General features: G+C 39.9%; 1 protein-coding gene across 1 annotated transcript in view; it reads right to left on the reverse strand.

The window, feature by feature from the left end:
- Nucleotides 1–20,863, reverse strand: part of dcp2 (decapping mRNA 2) — a 62,168-nt gene that overhangs the window by 19,903 nt on the left and 21,402 nt on the right. The window contains 3 exon segments of the mRNA XM_051929870.1: nucleotides 15,859–15,966; nucleotides 16,680–16,792; nucleotides 16,878–17,030. Coding sequence (XP_051785830.1) covers nucleotides 15,859–15,966; nucleotides 16,680–16,792; nucleotides 16,878–17,030 — 374 coding nt within the window.

Raw genomic sequence — 20,863 nt, forward strand, 5'->3', positions numbered from 1 at the left:
AAATTAACCATGTACTAACATACAAAAACTTGACGTTAAACCGAAAAAACAGCAGTGCTGATTATGCACAGGTTCAGCTCTTTTCTAAACTATGCATTTATGAGAGTACTGGTGAAAAGAATTCCTCTACCTTATACCAATGAGAAATAAGATATATTCTACTGCTGTTTTAACAAGAGATGACCTCTAATGTGAGAAGCCTGAAAAGATTTTTTTCCATGTGGGAAGACAGTCGATGCTTCATTTTTTTTTTTTTTGTGATCAATTATTTATTGAGAGTAAGATATGATATATAGTAACGTGAAAAATGGAAAACATAGTACTGTGCAAAAGTTTTAGGCAGGTGTGAAAAAATGCTGTAAACAAAGAATGCTTTCAAAAATGGAAGTGTTAATCATTTATTTTCATCAATCAACAAAATGCAGTAAATGAACAAAAGAGAAATCTAAATCAAATCAATATTTGGTGTGACCACCCTTTACCTTCAAAACAGCATCAATTCTTCTAGGTACACTTGCACACAGTTTCTGAAGGAACTCGGCTGGTAGGTTATTCCAAACATCTTGGAGAACTAACCACAGATCTTCTGTGGATGTAGGCTTCCTCACATCCTTCTGTCTCTTCATGTAATCCCAGACACACTTGATGATATTGAGATCAGGGCTCTGTGGGAGCCATACCATCACTTCCAGGACTTCTTGTTCTTTGTTATGCTGAAGATAGTTCTTAATGACTTTGGCTGTATATTTGGGGTTGCTGTCCTGCTGCAGAATAAATTTGGGGCCAATCATACGCCTCCCTGATGGTATTGCATGATGGAGAAGTACAGGTATCTGTCTGTATTTCTCAGCATTGAGAACACCATTAATCCTGACCAAATCTACAACTCCATTTGCAGTAATGCAGCCCCAAACGTTCAAGGAACCTCCACCATGCTTCACTGTTGCCTGCAGACACTCATTATTGTACCTCCAGCCCTTCGACGAACAAACTGCCTTCTGCTACAGCCAAATATTTCAAATTTTGACTTATCAGTCCAGAGCACCTGCTGCCATTTTTCTGCACCCCAGTTCCTATGCATACATACTTGAGTCGCTTGGCCTTGTTTCCACGTCGGAGGTATGGCTTTTTGGCTGCAACTCTTCCATAAAGACCACTTCTGGCCAGACTTCTCCGGACAGTAGATGGGTGTACCTGGGTCCCAGTGGTTTCTGCCAGTTCTGAGCTGATGGCACTGCTGGACATCTTCCGATTTCGAAGGGTAATAAGCTTGATGTGTCTTTCATCTGCTGCACTAAGTTTCCTTGGCCGACCACTGCGTCTACGATCCTCAACGTTGCCCGTTTCTTTGTGCTTCTTCAAAAGAGCTTGAACAGCACATCTTGAAACCCCAGTTTGCTTTGAAATCTTTGTCTGGGAGAGACCTTGCTGATGCAGTAGAACTACCTTATGTCTTGTTGCTGTGCTCAATCTTGCCATGACATGAAACTGTCTTCCACAACCTCACCTTGGTAGCAGAGTTTGGCTGTTCCTCACCCAGTTTTAAGCCTCTTACACAGCGGTTTCTGTTTCAGTTAATGACTGTGTTTCAACCTACGTGTGACATTGATGATCATTAGCACCTGTTTGGTATAATTGGTTGATCATACACCCGACTATAATCCTACAAAATCCCTGACTTTGTGCAAGTGTACCTATAAGAATTGATGCTGGTTTGAAGGCAAAAGGTAGTAACACCAAATATTGATTTGATTTAGATTTTTCTTTTGTTCACTCACTTTGCATTTTGTAAATTGATAACAATAAACAATCATTATTTGTATTTCTGAAAGCATTCTTTGTTTACAGCATTTTTTCACACCTGCCTAAAACTTTTGCACAGTATTGTATATGCTATATAAAATTACAGATAAGACAAAGAAATTTAAATTACAAACGTTGTTTGAAAAATAATTAACTTAAGAATGTTAGAAAGGTAAGAGAGAGGTCGTAAATATCAGAATGTCCACTCACCCGTGACAGCAAACCACCAATTATCCATATTATGCAAAATAATAGAGAAAAGTGGGGACAAAAAAAAAAAACCTTAAACACAGCACAGTTGGCTTTAGATATCCTTTGTGATCGCCTCCCACCTTCTAATGCCATTGTCTGATGCCCCATTAATTCTCAAAGTTGAGCCTTCATAAAGTATCCATATTACTAACCGAGAATGCTAAACCGGATGATGGACGCAGGCACATCCGGCCATGGGCCGTAGCTGCAAAAAGACGTACTGCGCAGGCGCAAAAAGAGTCCGCGAGAGGAGGAAGAGGAGCCGCGAGAGGGGGACAAAAGAGGCCGCGAGAGGCGGATGAGGGGCCGCGACAGACGGACAAGACCACAGAAAAAAGGAGTGAGCACAGAAAAAAGACAAAAAAGGAGAAATGACGCGCAAGGAGCACCGAAAAAAGGAAAAGGCACATAAAAAAGTAGTCAAATGCAGGCAAAGCACGAAACACATTGCACACGAAACTAGACCCAAAAAAAAAAAAGAGGCTCGCACACAACAGCCAGGCAACCCCCCCCCCTACAGGCACCGGACAGGACACATACCAAGAGGGGGATTCAACAAGCCCATGGAACACAAAAAAAAGAACACAACAAAACCACCCCACAGACCCTACAAGCAACGGACGGGACACACACAAAGAGGGGGATTCAACAAGACACAGGAACACAAAAAGAAAGAAGACGCTCGCGCAACAACAATCCTCACCCCCCCACCCCCACACACACACACATCCATAAGAAGTGACACCCAAAGCCACATATTCTAAAGTGAACGTCAACACCTTCACACTAGACAGCATAGGTGTCAGCATAGGTGGATCTCCTTACAATAAAGCACTATTAACCGTTCAACTGCAGAAAAGGAAACATATTAACAGTGACTGCGATCCTCCTTATTACTTATCCATATTTCGCATGCTGAGAAAGAAACAAGTCTTGAATACACGGTCACGGGTACAAAACGAAAAGGAAAGGATAACAGGAACAAACACACGAACACGAAAGAAACAACAAAATAAACGGCTATGTAGCATAGGTGGATCTTACAATAAGGCACTATTAACCGTTCAACCGCAGAAAAGGCTCCATATTAACAGTGAGTGCAATACTCCTTATTACTTATCCATATTTCTAAAAGAAAAAATGTCCATCCATCCATCCATCCATTTTCCAACCCGCTGAATCCGAACACAGGGTCACGGGGGTCTGCCGGAGCCAATCCCAGCCAACACAGGGCACAAGGCAGGAAACAATCCTGGGCAGGGTGCCAACCCACCGCAGGACACACACCCACACACCAAGCACACACTAGGGCCAATTTAGAATCGCCAATCCACCTAACCTGCATGTCTTTGGAATGTGGGAGGAAACCGGAGCGCCCGGAGGAAACCCACGCAGACACAGGGAGAACATGCAAACTCCACGCAGGGAGGACCCGGGAATCGAACCCAGGTCCCCAGATCTCCCAACTGCGAGGCAGCAGCGCTACCCACTGCGCCACCGTGCCGCCCCAGAAAAAATGTCTCGACTCCAAAAACGCAAAGCTCAACTACAGCTTCTAACTAACGATGTACCTAAAAGTAAAAACTTTATGAACTGCATTAGATCCTACAATAGTTCATTTGCTTTTGCATCTAACGGAGTAAATATCAGGCCACCAAAAGGCAATGGCCCATACTGCTTTCGCATATGTGCACAAATACTGAATCGCATTGGAACAGTGCACCCTGAAACAAATCAACAACGCAAATATGCACAAATCTACATCCTAGATCCACATGACGCAAGCTATCAATCAAAGTGCTGCATCGCAACAGTCACGGATTCAAAACGAAACACCTCCCATCTCAGACATACGTTAACGGCAAGGAAGGCTACAACAGGCTTTTCACACAGCACAGGCAAATCGATTACAGCTCCAAAACAACACGTCCCAAATACTACACATGCAACAACGCGCCTCTCAAACGGCACAAGCAAAATATACACCAGGAAAATTCATTCGGATTAATGAATGTCATTTGCAATCATTGTCATTCAGTTCACTTCCCTGAAGAAACAACTGGCAATACAAGTAATACATTTACACGTTGTTGTCAAAAGGGTCAAATTAGACTGCCTTCTTTACATTCATATACTGAATATCTACAAAAGCTTCTAACTAACGATGTACCTGAAAGTGAAATCTTTATCAACTGCATTAGATCCTACAAATCGGTATCCACTATGAACATTAACGGTGGCACTGCACGTGACATCCGTCTTGAAAAAATGTTAATTATTGATGAATGTACAATGGCATGAAGTCACTTACTCAACACCATTCATAAACTTCTACAAACGTTTATGAATAATAATATTCGATTTGGATGAAAGGTACTTTTATGAGGAGGAGATTTTAGACAGTGCTTAGCTATTCTTCCAGATGCCTTGCACTCAGCTATTGTTCAGTGCACCTTAAAATACGCAGACAATTGGCATTGCTTTCAAAAGATACAGTTAGTAAAAAAGATACGATGTCCAGAACCAAATCATAACAATTGCTTATTACAACTGAGAGATGGTACACTCACCAATACAGATGGACTTCAGCCACATATTATTACAATTCCTCAAGCCTTTATCTGCGACGACTTAGTTACAGAGAGATTTGGAACAGCAATCTCATTAGACCAAATGCCCCTTTTAACACAACGCACTATATTAGGTCCAAAAAATATTAATGTGCAAAACATAAATACCCAAGTCATTCCATTACTTCCTGGAGAGACACAACTCTTTCTAAGCTCTGACAAACTTGACTCTGATCACAACAATAACCATCTTTATTGACCTTACAAGTTCTGAGCTGGAATTACCTTTTACACTTAAACGGCGTGTACAAAGAAATTTTCAAATAAACCTTACACTGTGCCACACACTTTATTGTTTGCTTTCTATTTGCATCATCTACACCGTCACACTATTCTATATCTCATTCATACATCGCGCTCTTTGTCATTCCCAACACCAGGGGTTGGCGAGCGAAGCAAGCAGGGGGCGGAGCCCCCTAGTCAAACTATAAGATGAAAACTTCCAGTGACTAAAGGATACATTATCTGGATCTTTCCAATGACACACCAGTAGAAGATTTAAAGGAATAGAAGTGATGGAAATAACCCATTTGTATAGCAGAAACATTGACAAAAGATAAATGGAGAAATCCAGTAAGATCAGTAGTTGTGGGGATACAGGTATCTGAATATACAGGCATGTACAGGCAATAAGATTCCACATTTCAGCCACCCTAGGCCATTTTCAAAAGTCATGTATAAAGGTGCCAGGCACCTTAGATGGGCAGAAATTACAGTCTGGGGAAATCAGCCCTACACAGAAAAAAAGGCTTATGTTGTGTGATATATGTATGATGAACAAATCTAAACTGCACATACTGATAACCTGGATTTCTGGAGGAGGCCTTTATGCTGTCAAAAATGGTATCCCAACAAATCTCAGCATCAGACAACAAAACCGTCTGCAAACATTTTGATTAGCTAATGGATTATGCAGCATAGCATAAAATTCAGAAACAGGTCTGGAATTACTACTAAGTACAAAGGCAAATTTATTAATGGGTGTACAGGCAAGGGAACAACGCCCTTTGCTTTAATAGTTGATCTTACCTGGACTTCGAAGAAAAAGGTGGAATTGAGAATTAATTGCATAATAACCAAAAGGGTTTAAAGGCCACTGGAATAATAAATATCACCTAATGTACAGATACCCACCTTATACCACACAGGGAAAGTGATCGGATGACCCCAACATTAAGGGCAAGATTGTCAAAAATAGGTGAACATGAGTGAAACTTCGGAATGGGGTTAAACATAAACTCCACCCAAACCCAAACCAGCAGTGGATGTCAGTCAGGGCTTCTCCATATAAGTGATGTGCTTGTATTTTCAGACCAAATGTAGATGAAGATGTGAAGGATGTCACTTCCCAAATTAAAGGAACATATTCTCCTAAGGAAAAAGAGCTGCTCTGCTGTTTCTTAAATAGTTCCTCTGTGTTCCGAAACCAGTCCAACCTGTTATTAATGTGGACAGCTGTCCCAGTTGGAGTTGTGTGTTCATTGTTGTAAATATGCTGCGACAAAGGTTTCTGTAGAACAATATTTTATGCACTGACAAACTATATTAGATAGACAGGTTACTTCATATCTAACCTTTTGTTTTCCTTCATTGCATTTTGTACTTTTACAGTTAGAAAGGGCATTTAACTTGCCTGTTATGACTTAGCATTTTTGAAGAATAAGTGTGCCACATTTCTAACAAAACTGGTCCATAGAGGGCAGAGATGTTTCATGCGGGACAGACAGGCAAACATGGCTATCGCAGTAGTGCTTATTCACATTATATTCGAACGCACCTAAAAAAGAATGACTAAACTGCAGTTTTACAAACATTTCATAAATGTGCTTTGAATTTCATCTGATAAAATTAATCAAGGATGAACTGATTGGTCTGCAGATTTTTTCAGACCAAAAGGACATTAATTTTAGATTTGTACAAGCATGTTGAATTCTGACTCACTGTAATAGGCACAAAAACACAAATCCAGTCTCTGCTTATAGGTGCAAATGGAAAAGACTGATTGATCAGCAGAGGCTACAGAATCCCTTACAAACTAGGTACATATATCTTTTCTATTTATTTGGTGCATGAAGCTTTTTAAGCAAGAAAGACTTTTTTGTGACTGGAATCTAATCTCCTGGATGCACTGAACTTGCTCTTAGATCCATCTTCCATTCTTAAGGAGAATTAAAGACAACATTATTTCAAGATGGAAGCTCAGCACCTATCAGAAATACTTGTGAGCCTACCTCCAACCAGAGTAACACAACACACCACCACCCAATAGACCATAATCGACCACTTGGCAAACGTAAACAGTACACTGCAGCACAAATTCTCTATTCATACCTGGGACATTGACACAAAACAGCATACAGCATCCTTTAAAGCTTAACAACTGTGTGTTTATGCCAAGATAAATTAAAACCCTACACAGCTAAGGACCCGTATTCTTGTGTACAATTGTTACTATAACAAACTCAACGGCTATGTCTATGGGAGGTATTTTCTGTTGAAATTAAACTGAAAATGCAATCTCTTTTGCAATTTCATTTTAAAAGTCTTCATGCAAAAATGCTGCAAAAATGAAAATAACCCCATTTGCAATTTCATTTTTGTTTTTGCAGAACATATCTCCCATGCACGTCAGGTAAAGCTGTTAATTGTGAGACAGAACCTCATGTCAGAGCTTAACAGCTTTGCCCACTTTCATCAAAAGCTGTGCAACAGAGGATGGCTGAGTGGACTAAGATGCCACACACAAAACTTGGTAAAATTAAGAATAGCCAGTCTCCTGAATGTTATATGTTTGTCTGTATCATTTGTCAAGTGTTCTTTTAAGCTGATAATATAAGCAGTTGTCATATTTCTATAATATCTGTGTTTATTAATAATTGTACTATTTGATTTCTTAAAAACAGTGTGCTTCAGGGATACTGATATCAGCCTAATTGTCAGGAACCCCACCTACAGAGAAAGGTAAGCAATCCACCCTTGAAAGAACCTTGCTGGCTTGAGAAAAACTTCTTTGTAAGCAAACAATCTGAATTATATTACCCTGTCAGGTCAGGTCAAGTAGGGAAGCATGCAATGGTACAGTGCGCTGCCATACCCACCACACAACGAAACAGCTTGGGATCCCGGTTGGCAACCCCCAGGCAAAAGAAGCAGTTCAGTCCCACTCTCTGGAAAAGACCATATATCTGTCATAGCCAGTTGTTACATGGGCGTCCACTTGCTCGGGTCCTTATGCGACCCAGATCAACCTCAGGGAATTGCGCCACATGGCCGTAGTGCTGTAACTGCCACTCCCTCACAATGCAGGTAATGTGCCTCATTCTGGACTCTGCAAGCAACTGCTCATTCAACTCAAAGTCAAACCAGCAGTACCCAAGGATTCTCCAAGAAACACAGTATCAAAGGAGTCCAGTATTCACCTCCGGTCACTGCATAGTGTCCAAGTCTCTCAGCCATATAGCAAAACAGGAAGCACCAGGCCTCTAAAGACTGGGACCTTCGTCCTTTTTCACAGATATCAGGAGCATCACACACCCCTTTCCAGCGGCCTCATGACCCCCATTCTCTTCCAATCCAATCAACCTCTGCTCTTTAGGGACAAGCTGACAGAGATGGGAGTAGATTCATACCTGGTGGCATGGATCGTGGACTATCTTAAAGACAGACCTCAGTATGTGCGTCTTGGGAACTGCACGTCTGACATTGTGGTCAGCAACACAGGAGTGCCACAAGGGACTGTACTTTCTCCGATCCTGTTCAGCCTATATACATCAGACTTCCAACACAACTCGGAGTCCTGCCACATGCAAAAGTTCGCTAATGACCCTGCTATCGTGGGCTGCATCAGGAGTGGGCAGGCGGAGGAGTATAGGGACCTAATCAATGACTTTGTTAAATGGTGCAACTCAAACCACCTACACCTGAACACCAGCAAAACCAAGGACCTGGTGGCGGATTTTAGGAGGCCCAGACCCCTCATGGACCCCGTGATCATCAGAGGTGTCTGTGTGCAGATGGTGCAGACCTATAAATACCTGGGAGTGCAGCTGGATGATAAATTAGACTGGACTGCCAATACTGATGCTCTGTGTAAGAAAGGACAGAGCCGGTTATACTTCCTTAGAAGACTGGCGTCCTTCAACATCTGCAATAAGATGCTGCAGATGTTCTATCAGATGGTTGTGGCGAGCGCCCTCTTCTACGCGGTGGTGTGCTGGGGAGGAAGCATTAAGAAGAAAGACGCCTCACGCCTGGACAAACTGGTGAGGAAGGCAGGCTCTATTGTTGGCATGGAGCTAGACAGTTTGGCATGTGTGGCAGAGCGACGGGCGCTCAGCAGGCTCCTATCAATTATGGAAAATCCACTGCATCCACTAAACAGTGTCATCTCTAGACAGAAGAGCAGCTTCAGCGACAGGACTGCTGTCACTGTCCTGCTCCACTGACAGACTGAGAAGATCGTTCCTCCCCCAAACTATGCGACTCTTCAATTCCATCCGGGGGGGTAAACGTTAACATTATATAAAGTTATTGTCTGTTTTTACCTGCATTATTATCAATCTTTAATTTAATATTGTTTTTTGTATCAGTAAGGTGCTGCTGGAGTATGTGAATTTCCCCTTGAGATTAATAAAGTATCTATCTATCCATCCATCTACCGACTTCATAGGAAGAGGCACCAGAGACATGAATGTTGCTGCCGAGGCAAGTAAAACTCTCAACGAGGTTGACCATCTCTCCGCAGACAGAGGATCATATCACATTAGGATCGGTCACCTGCAAGTCTGCAAGTTCCTCACATACACTGTCTGCACACTCATTAGAATCAGCCTGATCTTGGAGTCTGGCCCAGGTCCAGCCTCATTCTCCTAGTAGGTGCAAGTCTATTAGTCCTAAACTGGATTGTCAGTGTAGCAAAAAGTCTGGTCAGAATTTCCAAACTGTATACCCTGTACCCTGTAGGAACCTCCAGCATTTGCCCACAAGGATGTGATCAGTTTCCTTCACTGCACCACCAGTACTGAAGTACCAAATCCAACAATGAGGCTCAGGGTGCTAGAACAGCAGAGGAAGATGATCACCATGCCGGATACACAAAATGTTCCATGCACATATCTGGATGGGCCGCCTCATACTGGGATCCAAGTGTTACCGTTCAGTAGGTGACGCCTCGGCACCACACCAGTTCCGATCCCCAACAAGCCTGATCTCACAAGCTCTCCGGCGGTTCCAGCTCTTCCAGGGATGAGGCTCCTGAGGGCTTTCCACCATTCCCTTCATAATGTAAGCAGCCTTCCTTAGGGCGGCTGAAACACAACTACTCCCACAGCAAGCAGAAAGGAGTCCTGTCTGCCATTTCGAAGTTGTGTGAAGTTTTTACAGTGCCTGGTGTGCCAATCCTGCCACCATCCCCCAAGTTTTCCCAGCAGGTTAAAGAACCACTTGATGGAATGGATGCAGTTTAAGTCATACCCAGGACAGGGTTATTACCCTGTGAGCACTACTTAATACTATGCAAAAACACAACTACCTATTCATATGTATTTTATTTTTATACTCATGACCCCACTCTGAATAAGAGGGTTTAGAAGGTGGCTGGACAGATGGATCTAAAACACATGTCCAGGTGTGTTAAGTGACATATATTTAAACTATTCATGTACAATCAATCTACAGTGATCCCTCGCTATATCGCGCTTCGCCTTTCGCGGCTTCACTCTATCGCGGATTTTATATGTAAGCATATTTAAATATATATCGCAGATTTTTTGCTGGTTCGCGGATTTCTGAGGACAATGGGTCTTTTAATTTCTGGTACATGCTTCCTCAGTTGGTTTGCCCAGTTGATTTCATACAAGGGACGCTATTGGCAGATGGCCGAGAAGCTACCAAACTTACTTTCTCTCTCTCTCTCTTGCGCTGACTTTCTCTGATCCTGAGGTAGGGGGTGTGAGCAGGGGGGCTGTTCGCACACCTAGATGATACGGACGCTCGTCTAAAAATGCTGAAAGATTATCTTCACGTTGCTACCTTCTGTGTGCAGCTGCTTCCTGAAGCGACATGCTGCACGGTGCTTCGCATACTTAAAAGCTCAAAGGGCATGTATTGATTTTTGACTTTGTTTCTCTCTCTCTCTCTCTCTCTCCCCCTGCTCCTGACGGAGGGGGTATGAGCTGCTGCCTTCAACAGCTTTGTACCGGCGGTGCTTCGCATACTTAAAAGCCAAACAGCCCTATTGATTTGTTTGCTTTCCTCTCTGTTTCCTTTGAAGAGGACGATATGTTTGCATTCTTTTAATTGTGAGACAGAACTGTCATCTCTGTCTTGTCATGGAGCACAGTTTAAACTTTTGAAAAAGAGACAAATGTTTGTTTGCAGTGTTTGAATAACGTTCCTGTCTCTCTATAACCTCCTGTGTTTCTGCGCAAATCTGTGACCCAAGCATGACAATATAAAAATAACCATATAAACATATGGTTTCTACTTCGCGGATTTTCTTATTTCGCGGGTGGCCTCTGGAACGCAACCCCCGCGATGGAGGAGGGATTACTGTATTCATTAATTCATGAAGGTGAGCAGGTATGCTGCACGTTGCTCATGACCGAAGTTTAAAATAATTACACGGGCAACTTAACACATAGCTTTTTAAAAAGTGCATTACATACAACTAGATTAAAAAATATTCAAAGTTGACTTAGAATTGCTACAAAACTCCGTATTGCCATCACAGTCAAAAAATACAGCTGTCAGCTTCATTCTGGGCTTGCAAAAATGACTACTGGCTAGAAACTCCTTTCATTTTCTTATTTGTTTTTAATCAAGTAATGTTTTCTATCCATATAGCAATCCATCTGGTACTTTGACACACAATGGTTAAAACAAGAAGTTTCAATAAAATAAATATTAAGGTCACTGTAAGTGGGGGGAGGGGGAGTAATTAAACTGAGTTTAGCCTTTACCTGGCTGGTTCTTGTGGCTTGCTACTCAGCCAGCTGTCAGTAGCGTACTGAACAGAAGGCAGCTTTGGAAAGGCTTCCCTTTTATAGGGTGTACCTGCACAAGCTTTTGATGGATCTTATATTTACAGAACAGTTGCCTGAATAGAAACACTGCTATGATTTTTCCAGCTTAGACTGGCTATCTTCTGTTCTTGCTGTTGCAGTTGTTATACAATCAAACTGGCTCCTACACACCTACTGTAATCCATCATTTGCATTTATTTTTAATAGCTATAAAGAAAGAATTTAACTAATAAAAATTTAGTTTAAAATGTTCACATAATTGCCAGAGAATGTATCTGTGTTTTTCAAGAGCATTACAGGGATACAGTGTGAACTCTATCCCTTTCCACTTCTCTTTGATGATGTCACCGTGTGCCATAATACAGTGATCCCTCGCTATATCGCGCTTCGCCTTTCGCGGCTTCACTCCATCGCGGTTTTTATATGTAAGCATATTTAAATATATATCGCGGATTTTTTGCTGGTTCGCGGATTTCTGCGGACAATTGGTCTTTTAATTTCTGGTACATGCTTCCTCAGTTGGTGTTGCCCAGTTGATTTCATACAAGGGACGCTATTGGCAGATGGCTGAGAAGCTAGATTGCTTACTTTTCTCTCTCTCTTGCGCGGACTATCTGTGATCCTGACGTATGGGGATTGAGCAGGGGGGCTGTTCGCACACCTAGACGATACGGACCGCTCGTCTAAAAATGCTGAAAGATCTCTCTCTCTCTGCTCCTGACGGAGGGGGGTGTGAGCTGCCGCCTTCAACAGCTTTGTGCCGCGGTGCTTTGCATACTAAAAAGCCAAACAGCCCTATTGATTTGTTTGCTTCACTCCTTTGAAGAGGAAGATATGTTTGCGTTCTTTTAATTGTGAGACAGAACTGTCATCTCTGTCTTGTCATGGAGCACAGTTTAAACTTTTGAAAAAGAGACAAATGTTTGTTTGCAGTGTTTGAATAACGTTCCTGTCTCTCTACAACCTCCTGTGTTTCTGCGCAAATCTGTGACCCAAGCATGACAATATAAAAATAACCATATAAACATATGGTTTCTACTTCGCGGATTTTCTTATTTCGCGGGTGGCTCTGGAACGCAACCCCCGCGATGGAGGAGGGATTACTGTAATCAAATTTTCATGAATGACTGCGTTTTTAAATGACATCTTCATTTAAAGGTTGTAGTTGACTTTTTATTAGCCACTTTTATGTAACTGAATACTGCATCTCTTTAACAAAACACAAAAGACATACACATATTCTGGAAAAAAAACATTAAAACAGAGCAGACTAAACAATCTCTTACCAAAACGTTTAACCTGAAATCGGACATCTTTAATTGAGTGAGCCAATCAAAGTGAGTTCTCCCATCAGCCTGCAAACACCTGGCGTAGTCACCAACTTCAAACATAGGTAAGGTTATCTATATGTGCGCATGTGCAAAAATCTGTGCAAGCTATAAATGGCTTGGACACATACAAACCGCCTCAAGGTAATCCATACACTGCAAATGTAATACTAAAATTTCAACCAACAAAACCTTTATTATTGACAGGAACACACACAGCGGCAAGTCCTGTCCTCTATTTCTTTAAAAGAAAAATTTTCAGTGAACAGTTCCAAATGTAAGGCGCTGTGAGGCCATGTTACATTGTGTGCAACCTTTGTTTCTGTGAAAAAATGTCTTCTAAAAAGCAATTAAGCGATCAAAGCAATCCCTCAACAGCTAAGAGGAGGTAAAGTGGTATGTCTTGACAAGAAAACAAAAATGTTTGTTCTTTTGAAAAGTGACAGGTTGCTTGCTGAAGTCATAATTCTCTAAACAATACAGTATAAAACACACATCATTTAAATTGTATTATGTGCTATAACTAATCTGGAGATGATTTTAAGTATATGGGAGGATGTGTGTAGGTTATATGCAAATACTATACCATTTCACATAAGCGACCCGAGCATCCATGGCATATGGTATCTGAAGGGGGCCCTGGACCCAATCCCCTGCAGATGCACTTTGCCAGCTCTTATTTTAGTCTTTGGACAATTATACTCTCACAACAAAGCAGTATTTTCATTATTTTGTGGTTACTCATTTTCAGGTCTGGAGAGGTAAACAGAAAAGTAAGACAGACAGACACATCTTTGTTGTTTTGTTCAAAGAGTTTCATTACAGTAATAAAAAAGGGGAGTCATTCCTTCAGACAATAGCTAACCAAACCCCCCACATTATAATAAACATATACCCACTAAACAGAGGTAGACAACGGAGTTTAAAAGGCAATTAAAAGACCATTAGAAATCTTAAAATAGTTTTTACTGTAGGTCTTATGTGACTTAAGAGGTAACATATATAGCAAAGGTCATAAATAGATTTGACCTGGATCCAAATTCTCATAGCAAATACTCCTTGGGCCAGGCTATAATTTACAGTCTCACAAACACACACTCTCCTTACTCTCTCTTATTCACTCCTGGGCACACAATTATTCACCAACTCATTCATATCAAACGCATACTGAGTCTGTTCAAAACTAGAAAAAAATTCTACTGAAGATAAGGAATCTTCAAGCATATGAATTCAATTTGGTGGTGTTGTCATTCCATATGAGCAAGCTCAAATCACTTAAACTGATATTTTTTTCCAATGAAATCCATAGTGGTTGTATCTAAGCACATAACTTTTACTGATTACCACCAAAATTCTTCTTGCAAGTATGCTACCAAAACATGTTAGCTACTAAAAATGTCTGTCAAAATATCTTCATAGGAACATTGATAAGGTGAATTAGTATTTCAGTATACAATTGACTGAAAAGTAAATATTTATAGTGCCACCTTTACAAAAACAAAATGGTCAGTGGACCTATCTGTTCTGCAATAAAACAGATGTTATTATAAAAGAATACACTACTAAGCACAATAAATCAATCAGTAATACTCCAGTAATACAAGAGTGCATTACAGATATTTTATTTGAGCTTTTATAGGTTTGTTTGAGCTTGAACAGTGCCTGAGTACCTGCCCTATTTGATTCAGGTGTTGATCGAGTCATTTTGTGACTTGTTTTTGAAGGAGAGCTCCCACCGGTCATGCAGCCTTTAATCACTGACTTTAAATTCAAAGTGCCAAATGTGGAGAAGTTATTAATTTAATTAATTTTGCTGTAAATTTTAAAGCACTGATTCTGAATTTGAAGTGGCAAGATTTAAGTGAATTATTTACTTTCACTGTGGAGATTTCCAGAAATGTATGTACTTTCTTAACTTAAATTCAGCACCTGCCAATGTCAAATTGACTGCACTGGTGAATATGATGCCAGTTTCTTTTGTTTCAGGAAAACATTTATGTTCAACCAAATTAACACAAACTGTACATCTAACATAAGAAACCTGCAGATACCTGAAAACAGATGCAAAACAACAAAATTTTGTTTGTAGAAATAAAAAAATACCATTCTGTTCTCACACAAGAGGTTCAGAAATTGAATAAGTGCTAGGTCTGCTCTGGTTAATTGGTACTTGTGTGAGTGGTTGTATGCGATTTGTGTTGCATTTGTACATTTATATTTTTATGCCAACAGCGCTGCATGCACAATTCTTCCCCTAATTCACAATATTTCCTGTTGTTAGATCTGTTCAGTGTCAGAACACAATCATGCCACACATAAATCTCTCCTGGAGTGACTCGATACCACAGCATGACAATAGTTTCTAAAAGGTCTTGGTCAGGTTGTTTTGCTCCTTGCTAGAGTGCTACTGGTATGTTTATATCTACCTCAACAAACTAGTTTATGGGGAGTTATTCCAAATGAACTAGGTGCAAAAACACCTTTAAACTGGTCTAAGCCAATCCAGAAAATGGATGGATGTTTGTATTACAATGTTGTTACATGACCTTAAGGAATTGTGGGGAAAAACTTAAGGCTCAAGAAACAAATGTCTAGTACCAGATTTAAACATCAGTAGAGATAACTGAGCAACCACTTAATTCTAAACAAAAAGCAGTTTGAGACAAATAATTCTACTACTCAGTGTTAAAAAAAGAAATGCCAGATAGATAAAATATCTGTAGGTTTAATTTTGAAAACAAACTAAATGATTAAAATGTACCAAAATTAATTTTAGCTTGTAACAATATTCACAAATAAAATGATTCAAAAAATATCTCTTACCGAATTTTGTCCATGTGAGGTTTTGATGGGGTACTGATCAAGGAATTCAGACCATTATCACTGTCAGAGGACTCTCCATAGTTCTTTGATATCCACTCTCTTAAGGGTCTTGCAAAAATAAAAGCAGCAAAAAACAAAAGAAGGCAGAGTAAAATTTTACATATTTGTACAAAGCACATGGAATAACGTATCCATAGACTCTTTGAGTACTTTATTTGCTGGATTCAGTTTATCAATGATGACCAAATATTTCCCCTTACAGAATGACTTAAAAACTAAAAGTCTGCTATACAAACTATATAAAAATTTATTCAAAAAGTTCTTGTAGTTATCTAGGGATTTTACACAAACTGTAACAATGTCTAAAATGTAACTAATTACAGCTTTCAATGTTCAGTAAATGAGCAAAAAGGCAGTAATAATTCTATTAGCCTTAAGTGATGAATTTGTAGAAAACAGACGACCTATGCTTTATATTAAAGGCTACGGCATACTTTAAATGTCTTCCAGTAGTATCAGGACAACAAAGGCTAACAACAGAAATGACCAAATTCGCCTTGCATTTCAGAGCAGAGAAAAGGATCTATCCTAAGATACAACTGCACAGCAGGTATTAATAAGCAAGATGAGGTCTAAGGAAGCTTTCACTTTTGCCAAATCTATTAGGACCTTTAAAATAGAACAGACACTAAATATAAAAGCTTAGGAGGTGGAATATTATGTTTTGATATGGTGCTGTCATGTCTAGGCAAATAAAAATTTAGCAAAAATGTTATTTTGTTGTTTGTTGAGAAAAATGCACATGGCACAGATCAACCTACCTAATAAAAGGAATTGCCATGAAAAACTTGTTTGGCGCAAGCCCAAGTTTGGATTTTGGCGTCATGTCATTCCGATGACAAGGAAGCTTCTCTATTGAGAACCATTCTATATTCTAATAATAAATAAAAATTAATTAAAAATAGAACACACCCATTTGCACAATGAAAACAAAAACATTATCTGTTAGACTCACATACCCTTATTTCTCTTCTTGTTTTAGGGTTAAATCTTGTATCCTTTGGAACCCCTGGGATTATATATAAACGTGCTAACTGATCATTGATCTTTAATTCAATGTAAGTATCCTTGCATATACGGTCTTTAATGTCAAAGCCAGTCTCCTCCAAGACCTTAAATAAACGAATGAATGAATTATTCAATCAATCCATCAATCCACATTCTCTAAATTTTTTGGTTGTTACAAGTCTGACATAAATGACATGTGCATTACATATTAACATTAGTCTTTGTTCAATAAGTATTCATTAGATACAGCTAATACATACAAGGTTAACATGGAAATTAATAAAAAACAAATTTTAGTATGCTTTATCATCCTTGCATTATGCAAATTACTATTTAATATTAATTTTAAGAACCGACACTTAAAAAAAAAGACAGAGACGTTAAAACTCTCAGTTTGTGATTTAAACCTCTTATTTACGTGGAATACATTTAATGAAAACATACTTTTTTTTTTTAAAACCAAAGTTTCAATGCATACACAGTTGATCATGAATAAAACATTACTGCTGTACATCAATTTTTGCTTTTCCTACTGACTGACATTGGGTTTTGTTTGTCATCATTTTAAAAACACAATTTTAAAGGAAACTATTATTCTGAATTTAAAATTAGTAATTTGTAGAAATAATGGGATTTTTTTGTATAAATGTAATTTCCCCTGTAAACCAACTGAACTAAACTCAGCTTCAGTTGTGAAATTTTACTAGAATTTGTTAACACTAGAATTACCACAACCTACGAGAAAACTCGTAAATCCGGCCCACCTTAAATCCATTCGCACCTCTCCATCAGCGTCTTTTGTCCTGTAAATGTGCTGATTAAGACAAGCAGCCTGCTATTCCATCCCCCCACCCGTCACAAAGTTCTCCCAGCTCATGCCTTGATTGATTATCTGGGAGTGAAGTGCTGGAGTTTTAGAGTGGAAATAATAGATCGTTATTTGGAACACATGCATTTCATGTGTGGTCCGTTTCTGCAGTAATCTGTGTAAACACATTGTTAAAACAAAACTGTTTCATATTTTAGTAATAAATGTTACAAAATGTAGGCATAAACTATAGAATGTGTGAAGTCTGAAGTCCAAAGAGCAAATAAACACTTTTACAAAAAGTTCAAGGATGATACAACAGCTTCCGTGGCGTAGCGGGAAGATTTGCTGAATTGTAATCAAGAGTCCCTGGTTCAATCCCGACTGCCTCCTATATTTGCCGTTTTCAGTAGTGAGCTGCTCTTATTGTTAATATTATACAGTACACACATACATTTGGTTTGTGTCTGTAACAGCCGCTGTACATTTATAGGACATGTAAAAGTTACCGTTTTTTTTTCACTTTTGTTCTCTCAGTCACGACCACGATGCATACTACACCACCAACCCCCCCACTCTCAGGGATCCGACGCCGTTACTTTTTATCTGAACTGGGAATAATTGTAGATGTGAGTGGTGTTTTGAGGCAATGGAACTGGACATTCTCTGATCTGGATGGATAAAACACATAGGTATCTATACTAATAAAAGGCAAAGCCCTCACTGACTGACTGACTGACTGACTCATCACTAATTCTCCAACTTCCTGTGTAGGTGGAAGGCTGAAATTTGGCAGGCTCATTCCTTACAGCTTACTTACAAAAGTTAGGCAGGTTTCATTTCGAAATTCTACGCGTAATGGTCATAACTGGAACCTCTTTTTTGTCCATATACTCTAATGGAGGAGGCGGAGTCACGTATCGCGTCATCACGCCTCCTACGTAATCACGTGAACTGAAAACAAGGAAGAGATTTACAGCACGACTCAAACGCGGGAACGAAGGTAAATGACGTTAATTGTTGAGTGTCTTTTAATACTGTGTAAGCATACATATTACCAGATGTGCAATTAAATGTGTGCATTTACGGGGTGATTTCTCAGGCTTAAAAGCTCGTCTTTTATTAAAAAGGTAAATGCAAACCACGTTGGATTTCAGCCGTTTAAACGTGCAAAAATGTCGGTACACCAGATAAATAAGCGCAACATATTATCATTTGTATTGTATGCTTACAATACATATAGAAATGTGTTAATCGTTAACTAATAGTATGGGATGGTGTTTTTCCACTCGCGCCTTGATTTAAACGATTCCATGTCTTGGTGGGTTTGCGTAGCTTATTGTCAATATCTTTACACCTGTTTTAAGACTTATTGACTGAAACGGGCTTTCACGAAAAAACTTAGGGCTTTGCTACAGGATACACCCTCCACAAGTTAAGGAAGTAAAAATAAAGGTATATATTTCTGTTTTATTTAAACCTTTTAAGTTCGTATGCATAGCCCCATTTGGCTGTTTTAGTTTTTTTTTTTCTTTCTTCAGTAATATTTAATCTCCTTAAAGAAAAACAACATATGCATTTTACTTTTTTTGTATCTCTTTAGTAATATTTTAGTGTAAAAGGATAACCAGTATTTAAACCTTTGTTACTTTATAAAGTTATTTTACACAATGTTGAAAAATTAATAAGAAAGCTACATATTTTGGCAGCTGCTGCTTTAATTTTCAATGAAATGAAAAAAGCTCTCCAAGAGAAAAACCTCAATGAAGAAGAAACAGTTTGCACTACGTAAAAAGGAGAAACCCCTCATTTATAAAGTTTGCTGCAGATGACTTAACTGAAAATAAATGAATAGTTCCTATGTGTATACAGTGATCCCTCGCTATATCGCGCTTCGCCTTTCGCGGCTTCACTCCATCGCGGATTTTATATGTAAGCATATTTAAATATATATCGCGGATTTTTCGCTGCTTCGCGGGTTTCTGCGGACAATAGGTCTTCTTAATTTTCTGGTACATGCTTCCTCAGTTGGGTTTGCCCAGTTGATTTCATACAAGGGACCGCTATTGGCAGATGGCTGAGAAGCTATCCAGCTTACTTTTTCTCTCCTCTCTCTCTCTTGCGCTGACGTAGGGGGGGTGTGAGCAGGGGGAGGCTGTGTGCAGCTGCTTCCTGAAGGACAGGCTGCACACGGAGCTTCGCATACTTAAAAGCTCAAAGGGCACGTATTGATTTTTTTTATCTTGTCTCTCGCCTAATCTCTCTCTCTCTCTCTCTCTCTCTTCCTGCTCCTGACAGAGGGGGTGTGAGCCTGCCGCCTTCAACAGCTTTGTACCGGCGGTGCTTCGCATACTTAAAAGCCAAAAAGCCGTATTGATTTTTTTTTTTGACTGCTTGCTTTGCACTCCTTTGAAAAGGAAAGATATGTTTGCATTCTTTTAATTGTGAGACAGAACTGTCATCTCTGTCTTGTCATGGAGCACATTTAAACTTTTGAAAAAGAGACAAATGTTTGTTTGCAGTGTTGAATAACGTTCCTGTCTCTCTACAACCTCCTGTGTTTCTGCGCAAATCTGTGACCCAAGCATGACATTCATAAAAATAACCATATAAACATATGGTTTCTACTTCGCGGATTTTCCTATTTCGCGGGTGGCTCTGGAACGCAACCCCCGCGATGGAGGAGGGATTACTGTAATACATATTTATCTATTTGACTTATGCCTTTATTCCCAGCAATTTGCAACATCTGAGGTACACTTTGTTACATTACTTTTACTTTTTTGCAGCACAGGCAGGTGAAGTGACTTCCTCAGGGTCACACAGTGGTGTCAGTACCAGGATTTGAACTGACAAGCCTCAGAAATGGGGCTATGCATACAAATGTCCATCCATCCCATTATCCAACCCGCTATATCCTAAATACAGGGAGCCAATCCCTGCCAACACAGGGCACAAGGCAGGAAACAACCGGGCGCACACACCCACACACCACGGACAATTTAGAATCGCCAATGCACCCCTAACCTGCATGTCTTTGGACTGTGGGAGGAAACCCGGGAGTACCCCGCAGGAAACCCAGACAGACACGGGGAGAAACATTCAAACTCCACGCAGGGAAGCAAACCT

Source organism: Erpetoichthys calabaricus, chromosome 7, assembly GCF_900747795.2.
Source record: "Erpetoichthys calabaricus chromosome 7, fErpCal1.3, whole genome shotgun sequence".
NCBI classification, from domain to species: domain Eukaryota; kingdom Metazoa; phylum Chordata; class Cladistia; order Polypteriformes; family Polypteridae; genus Erpetoichthys; species Erpetoichthys calabaricus.